Source organism: Enoplosus armatus, chromosome 12 (assembly GCF_043641665.1).
Source record: "Enoplosus armatus isolate fEnoArm2 chromosome 12, fEnoArm2.hap1, whole genome shotgun sequence".
Lineage (NCBI taxonomy): Eukaryota > Metazoa > Chordata > Actinopteri > Centrarchiformes > Enoplosidae > Enoplosus > Enoplosus armatus.
Window position 1 is genome coordinate 16,084,845 of NC_092191.1, and position 13,519 is coordinate 16,098,363.

The 13,519-nt window shown below is 43.3% G+C and overlaps 1 protein-coding gene across 1 annotated transcript in view; it reads left to right on the forward strand.

The window, feature by feature from the left end:
- kif16bb (kinesin family member 16Bb) overlaps window positions 1–13,227 on the forward strand; it is a 33,108-nt gene extending 19,881 nt beyond the window's left edge. The window contains 2 exon segments of the mRNA XM_070916530.1: window positions 564–2,648; window positions 13,117–13,227. Coding sequence (XP_070772631.1) covers window positions 564–2,648; window positions 13,117–13,227 — 2,196 coding nt within the window.
- Window positions 13,228–13,519: the final 292 nt, after the last annotated feature.

Consider the following 13,519-nt stretch of genomic DNA (forward strand, 5'->3'; position numbering starts at 1 on the left):
AATAATGAGACTTGATATTCTGCCATTTTTGTTTATCAAGACGCTATATTGCCACTGTGCAGCTGAAGTACTAGTCCCTTTTGTCTCTGCAAAACAGAGCAAATGTCAATACCTACCCTCCTCTCCAGCCAGGCCCAATACAGATTTTTATGAGGCATGAAATACTTTTTCCCTTGGCTTGTTGTGTTTGTTTATTATGCACATATTTAAACCCTATTACACCTTCCTGTAGGGGTTTCAAAGAAAATGACACTCATTTTGTGATGCATATTGCAATGAGAGCACTTTTGAAATATCTCTGTTTATATATGTACCTTGTTATTCTTCACTCCATTTTCCTGGGCATGTGTTTACGTATTCAAACATAACTGAATACATAAATAAATATGTTTTTTAAAGGTGGCTGGGTGAAGTAGTTATTTTAGTTCCTTCTTAGCAAGGGCAGTAATAATTTTGTAGTAGAGTGCGTAAAACAAACGTGATTTTTGAATTATTTGGTACAAAATCTTTCAAAGTTTTATTACCTCATTGTTTCTCCTTTTCTCATCCACAATATAAACTAGGCCATACCTGGAAAATATCCTGTCCCTCACACTAGTTTTGAGTCAGATGGAGACACGCTACAGGGTGGGGTAAGCACCAGGGATGGCCAGGAGCAGGAGAGGGACTCGTGTCATAAATCAGGGCCAGGGCTCATGTCTGAGTGGCTGTGGAGAAAAGCTCAGAGTGGGGCCGGAGTTGCAAGTTATAACGGAGAGGAGGTTTGGTCAGGGGATGCCAGCCTCCAGCAGACAAGTGTCCTGGGCCCGGTTGATGGATGTGGCATGAAGCCAGAGGGGAATGCTAACGAGATCCAAGGTGTCGTGGCTGACTGTTACAAGGGGAGACCTGGCTCTGGTGGGAGCTCATTAGGCAGCATGTCCCACCTGCAGAGCAGCGGAGAAACGAGCTCCACGTCTGTCCTCCCACAGACCAGAACTCATTCTCAGCTCAGCAAAAAGCCTCTCAGTAGTCAGGCATCCTGCCGTCCACTTGAGGAAACTACCTTCGAGGGCCAGTTCGGCTGTGGAGAGATGGATGAATCAGGAGGGGAGATCCTGGGAGTGTGTGTGGCAGAGACTGCAGCAGCCACAGTTCAAAGCTCAGGACTGGGCTCTTTGGTCAGCAGAGTTTCTTGGATTGTCCAGGATGCAGGGCGACTCCTTTGGAGCTCTCCCACAGTATTACAGCAAGTCAGGAAAGAGGGACTGCAGCCTGTTGGAGCCCGCTGGTCCAGTCATGTTGTCTCTCTGGTCAGAGAAAGTGATGTTCTGTCTGTAGTGAAGGACAGCCAGGTCTTCTCCATGGTTAAAGGGAGCTTTGTCTTCTCGCTGTTCAAGGATAGTCACATTTTTTCCATGGTGAAAGAACTACCTTTCATACAGCACATCCAGATGGAGATAACTCAAAACCTTCAGCCTGAGGAGGCAGTCCAGATGATTCAGGGCTGCATTAATCCTGACACCACACAACTCCCAGCCCTGACACCAACACAAACCTTTAGCAAAGCAGAAGAATTGCCAGATGACGTTCCAGAAGATATCCGGACAAGGAGTAAGAGTATCAGGGATCTGCAGTTACCACAAGAGCAACACATGGCTGATATTCACGTAAAACAAGGAGACAAATTGATTACAAAGCTGTTGACAGTGAAACACATCAGTGAGCCAGAGGTTACCCATGCCCCTGAAGACAAAGATCAGCCATTTGAGAATTTAAGGACTGTGCAGAACAAAAACGATGTCCAAATATTTAGTCAAACGTTGATAGAATTTCCTGATTCCCTTTTGAACCTGCAAACTCTGCCATTGCTCAACATAATGGACACTTTACAGTCCATCATCTCCTCCTCAGTGCTCACCTCCCAGAACATTGTAGCTCTCTATTGGCTGAATGTTGCAAAATACAGCCAACCTCAGCCCCGTCCTGCCCTCCTGATCCTGGTGGAGACTGGCTTGTATACCCTGACCACTGACTCTGGGCTCCTTGTTTTGTTCCATCACCTCCCTTTTTTGCAGCTGAAGGAGGTTCAGATAGGCTTAGCAGGCCACAGTCTGCGTTTGATGGGCACTACAGAGGATAGCATCCTGGGTGTCTACACTCACAGCCAGAAGCTTACCAAAGAGCTGTGCTGGGCCGTATTTAGTGTCATTTGCCCTGGGGACAACAGGGTCTCTCAGCACCCTCTGCTCCATGGAGACTTGATGAAAATGTCTTTAGAGTGGCAGGCCTATATACCTGATCTGCTGCTGGATGCTGGTTTAAAGGTTTGCTGCCAGTTTCAGAAGAGTCTTGCTGATCTGCTTTACCTTCTTCATTGTAATATGGATCAAGAAACAGTCACTCTGGGAGAGGTGCAGCTACTACTATACACAAGTGTAGGGGTGTGCATCAGCCCCAGTACCCACAATGGGCCTCTGGCCCAGCTTTTACTTACTGATACCCACCTTGGCTTGGTGCAGGAGGATGCTGTCTTTCACCCAACTCCACGCTCCGTCACCATAGCGCCCTGCCGTCCCCAATTCCATGACTTAACCCTTCGTCAGCGCTCAGATGTGCGCTGTGTGCTGGTGCATGATGAAGACGGGCATGGGGCTGTCAGGCTGGATGTAATTCTAGCAAATGTGAGGGGCAGGGGTCACCCTGAAAGTGTGACTACGGCAGCTACCCCGCCTGCACATGCTTCAAATTCATCTCCGCATTCAGAAGTGTGGAAATTAACTTTCAGTTGCTCCTCTGAGGCCGCCTGCCTGATTAATCACTTGTCAAATGTCTGATCAAGGACTGAAAAGCCAGTAATGAACAGCCCAGTCTGAAAACTCTCACTCTCACTCTGCAATGGCAAAAAGTGCATCCCAGCCAGACAGTGCAAAGGACAGCTCCACTGCTGATGACAGTGAAAACTATGACCTATTTTGAAGTTTCTTTATTGATTTGTTTTTCTAGAAGTTTTTGTCATTTTAATATTGCATGGCTTCATGACTAAAGATTTTATCTTTAAAGCACTTGAATTTCTTTGTTCTTGCATTGCTATTGTTCTTTAACCACAACCTCCCCATTATTCTTTTTGTCAAAGAGGTTGTCAGTTTAATGCGGGATGTTTTAAATAATTAGGTGTTGAAGGTTCAATGCTGAGGATTCAAAACATGTTTGTACCAGTTTAATTTGTTTCATGGGCATTGTAATATTTAAAAAAAGGATTTTAGATTACCAATCTGACCAAATTACCTCATTGTCACGGTTACTTATATTATATATATGTGTGTCAAGTTGTTGCCAATTTCAGATATTGTATATAAAAATAGATCTATTGAAATGGATGTGTGTGAATATGTTTGTAAAAATAAAAGGAAAGTAAATCCACTGCTGCTCTGGAGTTTTGTTTATCCCTCAGAATGCAGATAAGCTCTGATAGTTGGGCTTTTTAACTTGGGAAAACAAAGAATTCAGAGTCCGATGCATTTCAGTGCTTTCTCTAATGTATAATATTTTGTCTTCCTTTCATCTCCGTCAGGCTCTCTTCCTCTCTCCACCCTCCTCTCTGATGTTCGCTTTGGCATAGACTCCTTTTTTTACTCAGCCTCTTCCTCACTGTCTAGGACTCTGCTTGAATTTGTATTCCACCCTTATCATCAAACTCACCACTGGAAAGATACATTCTTAGTATCTGAGGTCAAGGTGAACCTCTACTTATACAGTTACTACCTGCACAATTGTTCATTGGATTTATCCCTGCCATTCAACATTGTCCACTCCGGGACGAGACTTGTTCGTTGTAGGAGGACTGCTTTAAATTTTGGATAGATTGATCCTGCTGCATCTCTGAGAAATCAAACCCAAGTCTGATTCACCTCTCAAGAGCTGGAGCCGAAGACTGTCTGCTCCTTTTCTTGACTGAGTGACCCCATCCAGCATGGAAAATTACAGGGGCAATGTAGTGCAATCAGTCCTCTTGTCTGCTCCAGTATGAAGGATGGAGATTTGGCCTTGAATGGAGAAACCCATCACACCTCGTAGCAGCGAGGTGCGAGCACGGATGAAAGCTCAGGGATGTGAAAGGGTTGTTTTTCTCCCTTCTTGCTCGAGACAGTTAATTAGCATTCAAACCGTCTACTATGTATCATGCCTTCCTGTGAATAAAACACAAAAGGCAAGACAAATCATAGCCTGATATATTGAAGTAAGGCTAGTTTAATATAAACTGTGAAATGAGAGACTGTCCTTCAGCAGATAAGACCATAAATTCTGACAGTATTTGGAAACAGAAGGTTCAGCAGGCTTCTCCATCCAATGTCATAAAACACTGATTATTAGTGATTGAGAAGTATCAGTGATTGTTCTAGCCAGGCGGTTGGCTAGCATTTCAGTAATCTTTCCATCTCTCCTGTACCTTTTTTATATGACTCCTTCAGTGTGTTGTTTTGTGAACAAATTAAATTGAGGGGTTGTGGATAATCGTTAATGCTACTAGTGAATAATTTTTCAACAACAATTGTCAAAAAGAATTACAGGTTGTAAGTCAAAGTTTAGGAATGTATTTTTCTGTTCAAATGGCAAAACACTGCTAATCGGCAGACTGGTTTGTGTCTGGAATAGCACAGCCTGGTTAAGGAGAAGAGCTCACTCTCAGACAGATACCCATACCCACAGGCAGGCGCCGAAGCTCTAATCATTACACTGTGTGATTTCCCACTGGGTTCTCCGGCCCTAATATGCACCGTCATTGACAGCACATAACAGGATAATTTGTTTACCTCCTCCTCTTGGAAGAATGTGAACGTGACCTAGTCAGTCCTCTCATTGCTTAGCTGTTGATGAACTAAATCGTTCTTTTTATGTCGATCTTGATTCAACGATGTTTTCTTCAGAGGTTCTGTAGACTAATCCACAACCTACTGCGTCGGTGTAAATTGCTGCTGATGATGTGTATATAATGTTTTATAATTAAATCGGTTTTTGACTGGCAAAACTAAAGCCATCCAATTTACCACTTTAGTTTCTTTTTGCCAGGGCAGTCTGTTTCCTGGTTACAAATTAGGCTTTCCTCTAGAATAAAAAACATCTTGTCAAGCCAAGAACTAATCTTTCAAAGAAGCTGGCTTCCCAATTTAACCTGGTATTAATACAGGGCCTTTGGAAAAGAGGCCAGCAGTTCAGCAAAGAACATTTATAATGCTGGTGGTGAGTTTGCCCTATATTGAAAAGACAAACCCACCTGTGGATAAGTGCAATTTGTAAAAGCTTGGGCTGTAATTTTAAAGTGCACTTTTCATTAAAAAACCCCAACAATTTATAACTTGATCAACTTGAACAGCTTCACACTGTTTTTGATACTGATCTGTATTGCATATTCACACCATGTTAATTGCTGTACATTTACATATATTTAATTTCTATTTAGCCTCCTCGCTGTTACACTCACCATAATTATGCAAAATTGAGATGCATGAATTTGTCACATGCACTACGTACATTTTGCAGTCCTACACTCATGAATGGAGTGACAACTCAAGTGCACTGCTACACTCACATGATATTCTACAAGCTGCAGCTGATATCTAACACACCCTTCGTAATCAGGCAGTGTATCTAAGGCACTCTTCTCACGCAGCCAAGCTGGCTGCTGTACTTTCTGCAAACTCTGCAGAGACTGCTAACACCTCCTGCTACTATTAGCATACTTGGCTGCCAACAGCCCAATCATGTAGGGCAGTGTTGTGGAGGTGAGATTTGTGTTTTAGCTCGCTGCCCAGCTGCTGTTCCAAGTGTTATGCATGCCATTCCTTGAGTCACCTGCAAGCAACAAATGCATTTGCAGAAATGATGTGTGACCACAGCTGTTTTTTTTCTCTCCACTGGCTCACTTCAACAAAGTTAGTAGTTGCTGCTTGTGCTAACATGTTTATTCTTGGCTCTGTGGTGCTGCTGTGCTTAAGCAACAACTGTTATCAGCAAGCTTGAGGTGCTTATATTTCAATGCTAATGTACTTCACAGTGTTAATGAGGTTCTCTTGGTTCTTTAGCGCCTTCTGGTATGAATGAGGAAAGTTTTCTCAGTAACTTTTTTTTCTTTAAGTCAAATGCAGGATGGTATTGTATATCTTAATGGTGATTTTAGACCTCTTTTTGACTTGTCATTGCTGGAAAAGCACATGCGTAGAATAATGTTAACGATGGCCCAGTTCAATGAAGTACCCCAGTAAAGTATACCAGTGAGCCAGGCTACACAATAGACAGATCTGCACTTGCTCTGACATGTCAGATTATCTGCCACGAAAGAGGTCTGTCGTCTGAAATATAGTATCCTCTGTTGGCTACAATTCACAGCAGCCATTTTGACATGCAATAGCAGGGTAAACACAGGTGCTACCAATGATACTAATCAAGGTTCCATTCCATTCAGGACAAACAGAGTCAGGATTCTGCTATTGTGTATGTAAAGGCCCTGCTACACTAAATGGAACTGAACCTTAATTAATTTCAGTAATTAAACATGTGTTTACCTCTTATGTCATGCCAATATGGCTGCCGTGAAAACGGTCTATGTTCATTATGCTATTGAACACACTTGTGCCCTGCTTGTCATGGTGTTTTCTGACTGCTAGTTTCTTCTCTTAGGCTCTTAGCTGCTATGTATGTGCAATATTTGTAATGGTGTTAATTGTGAACGTTTCAGTTTTGGTATATATTGTTTTCATTTACACATATTAATCAAATTTTCTGCATAGATTTGAAACTTTGAAGTCGTGCTTGAAACGTTGTTGCTAATTATTCAAATCGTGATGGGACGCAGTAAGGATTCTGGATATGTTCATTAGTAGATAAAAACCAAAGTCACACCAGTACTCTCTTTTTGAAGGCTTTATGTCAAGGGCACTTTTCAAGTTAAATTCCAGCTGAGTGGAGGTCTTTTAAATGTCCAGTATGATCATCCCCACTGTTTTAAATTAATTTCACTCAAAAGCAGCAGAACGTAATTAACTTCATCACTATATTCCCATCTAATGGAGGCTAGTGTTTGCCAGCAATGGCAGGTTTTATCCAGGCCTCTGATGGAACGTGTTGGGGGTGAATCTCAAAGGAGATGGACACAATGGCGACCTGAATGTCACTGGCATCTTTGAGCGGCGCTCATTTGTGAATGTCTGTCCGCGGGCCAGAGAAAACTCTCTGCCCTCTCTCTCTGAGTTTGTCACACAGTGTCATTTTTAAATTGGACTCTATTTCTCCCTGCCCACCCCTGCTCAATTTTGGACCTCACATGAGTTTCATTAGCATTTGCAGAAACTGCGAGACATTTACCACCATGCATTGTGACAGATTTCACAAGCTCAGTTTTACTGTTGCCCTGGGGGGTGGGGGGGGGGCAGTGCTCACCATCTGTTGATTGTGACTGTACCCGGCACTTCCATAATAGGATGCCTTTCTGCCATTGCTAACAGTCCTATGACAATTCTGGTCATCTGATCGAAATAAAATGAATACTTGAATCCTAGAAGTTGAAGCAAAGCAATTGTTTAAATCTGAGTATTTCTTGGGCATATATAATGTACATTACAAAGTCATTAGATGTCAAAGTTAGTTTGGTTTTTAACAATTTGTCAGTATCAGCCTTTAATCTTCGCTTTTAGCTCAAGTTCTCACTGGATTGTCTGAACTTTGTTGTTAAAGCCTCCATTTCAAGTGATATGATAATATTTTTATAATATATTTTCAATCGAGTGAAGACATTTGATTTCATTTTGATTTCTGTGAAATGGCTGTTGAAGGTTGTTTATTGGTGTGTATGGGGGGAAATATAGTTGGAGTTGTGCTGTAGACTGATTATAGGGAAAAGCGCCTTAATCTGTTGGCCAAAATGCCCAAGCTTGACCATCACTGTACTGATAGCGGATGAAGTCTTGATGCAGGCGGTGCTGATTGGGTCCACATCAAGACTTCAGTGGGGTAATCTTGAGATTATGTTACACAGGAGCTGCTTGATTGATTTATAAAAAGCCCACTACTAAATGATTGGCTGCTGTGGGTGATAGGAATCAGAGCTTATTTGATTTGATGACATGAAGATGTTGTCTTGAATTCTTATGAGATAACAGGGGGAGATCCAAAAATATATAAATGGAGAGCTTAAGAGGAAATGATTCATGAAAGAGTAGAGACATAAGAACGAAGCATTCTTCACAACAGAACTTTGACTAAGTTTAGTTAAGATATTCAACCATAGCACTGTTTTACATTGCTCGGGGGTGCAGCTCTATTAGTAGTTCCCTCATTTTTGTTTTAAAAACTCACATTAAAAGTTTGTTTCAGTGACACTCACTGCTAATTAGCTTTCAACTTGCCTGTGTGGCCGCTTTTGTGTAATTCTTTTATTCATAAACACCTTGAAAAAGCAGCCCAGTTCATATTTGTGCTCCTGGCTGGGTGCTGCAGTCCTTTGAGACCTCGAGCATTTCAAATTATGTTGTAATAAAAGGAGATTGAGGTGCTGTGCAGCAGGTCGCATAGAGGAGTAGCTGCTCCGAGTGGATGTGCTTTTACATGATTTTCTTAAGACTCCCATAAAAGTTGGAGAAAGAGATGGAACTTCAAATATTCATGAGTAGTGCTTAACCGGAAAGCTTTGCACATATTCAAACAAACAAACTTGTCAAGGAGTTAAAGACTGTAAATAAGAACTGTACAATGTTTTGGTTCACTGAATCATATTGGTGTACAACGATCATAAAATGCTTCTAAAAAACACTTTTGAAGTGTCGATGTGTTTGACTTCTTTTTGTAGGATGTGCCTTTTTTTTGTGGTCGGCAGCGGCCGAAATGTGTTAGCATTTTGTGGTTGTGTACCCTTCAGTAAACGTTGTTCCTCTGACTGTTATTTATGGGTGTCTGGTCAAAAAACCCACTCATTGTAAATCGACTGAGAGACTAGTGGATGATGAGTATGGTTGATAGTCAGATGGTGTTGCTACTTGGAAATGCACCTCATGTCAGCATGGTTCATTTAGAAAGTCTCTGGCACACTTCTGTTTTAGCGGCAGCTGGGTTTCAACTTCTCACTTCATTATGAAGCAAATGATTGTTAATGCTGATTCACACTGGGCTGAAGCCAGTGGAGTGCCGTTAAGTTAGATCAGTAAACTGTCCACAAGAATAGCACGAGTTGTCCTCTTTTCACTCTCTTCTCCAATTCTCATTGTTCCATTGTTTCTCTACATCGCAGTCTTGTGTTAACTTCATGCTTCCACCCTGTTTGTGTGACCATGTGAATCTTAAGCATGCTCACAATACGTGGTGGCTTCGTCTCGACTACCAGTTGGATGACGACGGCAATCATTCCTGCTTTTGTGCCTGATGTTCAGCCTGTCCAATTAAAAAATGAACACAGAGAAACAGCCTCATCATTCGTAAGTGATTCACTGATTGATATACACAACTGCACTGATGTGATTTTAACACTGTGAAAATCACAGAAAGTGAACTACCTTCTGTATATATGCCCATGGTGGAGAGGGATCATCAGTGAGCGATCACTGCAGTGTTCGTGTTGTTCAGTCTGATATTATGATATCGGGAGTTTTGTGCTCAGCCATGTACCTGAGCTGCATGTTATGAAAAGATCAGTAAGGGTCAAGTAATCAACCACCAAGCAACACATTGCAACAACACTGATAAATCTCTGCCATGGCTTATAGAAGCCTGTAATTGAAACAAATAATAAAGCCATGTATTCACAATAGAGATGAGTAAGCTACTTAATTAGAGATCCAACAGAAATAGAGGTAATGTATCACAGATGCAGTTGACTGTAATAATAGTGCTTTGTCATTCAGCTCAACAAAATGCCTTGTGATGCTGATTGCTCACTTGCACTGTCCTACATCTTTATTAATTAGCTGTAACTTTTGTACCAAAGCAGAATTACTAAGTGACTTATGAAAGCCTGAAATCCCAGAACCCAAAGTAATCGTTCATAATTCCTATTGATCAACATCCCAATCAAAGCTCTGCTGATACAACATCAGACGTCATTTGTGCTGTGGGACTGAAGTAGCGGATGATTGCATTTAAGTAAGACTGTAAGTAAATGATTATCACCTTGCAGTGCAACAAAATCTGAAACAATCCTTCACACAGAGTCTGGCTGGCACCAGCAGATGAAGTGCCACGATGGTGATGAGTGCTATCACCAAAGCTCTCTCCTCTGGGACTTGACAAACACAATATTTACGACAAGCCCTCTGACAAACAGGACAAGGCTGTTTCCAAACCTGCTGCATTTTACTTTTATGGGAAGCGGGTGAGAGTGGTGACAGAAGGAGCGCGGGTCCAGACTGCTGATGCTGCCGATGTGAGCTCCTGCTCCACACCTCCTATTTCTAGGCTTCCAGCTTCCAGCTTGGGTGCCATTAATCAAGCACCAGAAGTTAAGTGTTACTGGAGGCATTGCTGTTGTTATAAATTGCCTGGGAAATGCATAATTAGTTATCAACAAATCTATTCTACAGTCATACTGTATTCAGTTGGGGACGCATTTTGTTCCAATTGCTTTTCTGCAGGGATAATAATCACTGATTTGGACCAGAAGTAATGCTGGCTCACCTGATGCAAGTGAGACCAAAAAAACAACAACTTTGAAGGCCTCATGGGAGTCACTGAAATAGAATAACACATGTCTGACTGTCCAGCTTCTCTTTGCCCTATGTCCTTCACGTTTGTAAATAACGGTATCATGTAGAGCAGGAAGGATGTTTACACCCAGTGAAGCCCACTTGGCATGACGCTGTAGGGATGTCTGTCCCTGCTCTCTTCTTCAGTGTCGCAAAGCCAGACTCCACTGACTCCTCGCCAACAAAAGCAATTTTCTCTTGGTCACACACACACACACACACACACACACACACACACACACACACACACACACACACACACACACACAGGAGTTTCTTGATGACCTTCTGGTTCTCTTCATAACTTGAACATCTATGTCCACCTTTACAAAGTTTTCGCATTTCCATGCTGGTTCACAAAGTCCTGTGTTCTATATTTCATCTGAGTGCTCCGAGATGGAAAGAAGGAAACGAGGAGTATTCGCTCATTATTCCCCGTGTCTTCAGCCCATCCTCGGGACCTTAACCCAGACAGGGACTATTTCCATGTAATTGGTGCCGATATTGCTCCTGTTGCCATTTAGTATTTTTGATATGGCCCCACTTTCTGAATGGAAGGAACAGGGTGCAAAGTGTCCCTCACTACAGGCGGCAAATTACTCCTCAGAACTCCACTAACACCCCTGTGCAGCGCAGAGCTGCCGTAAAGGCGAAACAATTTGTCCAACATGAATAGGCTCCCTGGAGACTGTCTTAAGTGTTAAATGACCTGGGTGAACCCAATACTAATCCGTGGCTGGGAGTTATTCAGGCTTGGATGGCTAACATTTATACCCTCTGCGCAGCCATTTGAAGACTGTTTATGCAAATTCAAGGTGATCTGATTTTTCTCATGGCTTAGTTTACTGTCTCTCTCAGCCCCCTGGAGAGTCCTGCAGTCACTCCAATCGCTCCCAGCCTGCACAGATGCGTCAGTGTGAGTGGGCATGAATATAATGCAATACAGGTGTTTCACATAATGAAACTTCTTGAGTAACAGTTCTGATTTTTCAGGGGTTTATTGTCATTGAATGAAAATGTCAAACTAACAGACCAAACATCAGACAGTTCATTGTGTAAATCCGAGGACCACTGTAACTATGCATATTCTCTGAGTGTGTATTGTGCCCACGCACACAAAAAGTGTCGACACATTTGCACACAGAGAAATCAAACTTGAGACCTTAGGCTATAAGAAAATCTTAAGAAAACAACACTTTTTGTCCTCTTGACAGTATTAGAGCTTCTGTGAGGACAAACCTGTGCATTGAGTGGTATTGTTAATGCAGTAGGGGGCAGCAGTGAGCCACGGGTCGTCCATCAGGTTTGACTTCCTACCTCTCTCCTTTCTCATAAACAGGATTGTGGTCTGCCCTCCAGACATCTGCTCGGTTGTAAAGGGAATGAATAAATAAAAACAAAGGCCTATGAATGACGCTCCAAGAATTTATGTTCCATGCAAACATATATTCCGTTTCAATATTATAATCCTTATTGGTACATTTACTGTGTGTGTCAGCGTTTATGTTTAAGTGCAGCCGTGTTGTTGCGTTGCGTCTCTGTCAAAATGAAAAGAGCACAAGCGAGGAAAGGAGAGGCCTCGGGAGAGTCGGGCGGGCAGGGATGGAAGCCAGCGACAGCCAGCCACTGTACAATACAGAGAGCAGATCATTAATTAATGGTGCCGAGAGTGTGAAGTGAATCGATTCGCCCCCTGAGCACGACATGCACTAACACCCCCATCTAACAGGCATGGTGGGGGGCGGTGGGGGAATCCACACTCCCCTTGTCAGTTCACCTCCGTTTTAATCACTTCTAATTGTTTCCAGTGGCCGCGGTAAATATCCGGAGGGAAGAATGCAATAGTCTCGTACCCCCTGGTCCTTCTCATCAGGTCCCTTTCTGTCTTCTTTCATGCTGTGTTGTGTTTTGTTGTTGTTGTTTTTTTTTTTTTTTGTTGTCCGATTCATTCCCTCCCTCAGTGAGCGCTGGATGCTTTGATTAAAGTAGTTGTCTCATAAGTGGCTTTTTTTGTTGTTGTCACGCTTCTGTTTTTGTGTGTTCACCGAGCCTGTGTTAACGGCACACATGGAGGAGTGTGTTCCTGTCAGGGGGTGACAGCTGGCTCTCTCTGCCCCCTGCCACAAAGAGGCTGTGACTGCTGGAGTGTGACCAGCCTCTCGCCCGCCTGCCCGCCTTTGCACCCCCCGCCTACGGCCTGGCCTGCCCTACTACTTTGCTTGTGGCCCTCTCTCTCTCTCTCTCTCTCTCTCTCTCTGTCTCTCTGTCTTTAGACCCGCACTGCATATGGGTCTGGTCAGCCATGGAAACCTGCTAAGCCCAATTAGAAGCAGCCGCCAGCTGGGCTTTCCCTCCATTCTCCCGTGCATCATCTCCTGGCTCTGCCGCGTCCCTCTCTGTTCCTCTCCAGTGGCTTCATGCTCCAGCATCCCACAACCAGAGCCTCTCTCACGCCCATGATCATGCCAAGCTGATGGGCACGCTGTCCCGAGCGCGTGTGGATGGAAGCAGCGATTTGTGACACGTCTGCTCTCTGCGGACGCCTTGCACGCACATCCACGCTGCTGCATCTCCACATACCGAGACAGCCAGACGCACACATGCACGCTGTGGCGAGGGGTCCGCAGTCTCCCCTGCCAGATGCTGTGTTTTGTCTCTGGCCTCACCAGCTGGTTTGGACCAAATGATGTTTAATGTTTATATCTCAGTGGTTGGACTATAGTGAGGACGCCCCCCCTAAAAAAGCACAATCTGGCTTTACAGACAAGGTGGCTGGAGGAATTAGGTATCATTCAAAAATGTCTGGAGCAATC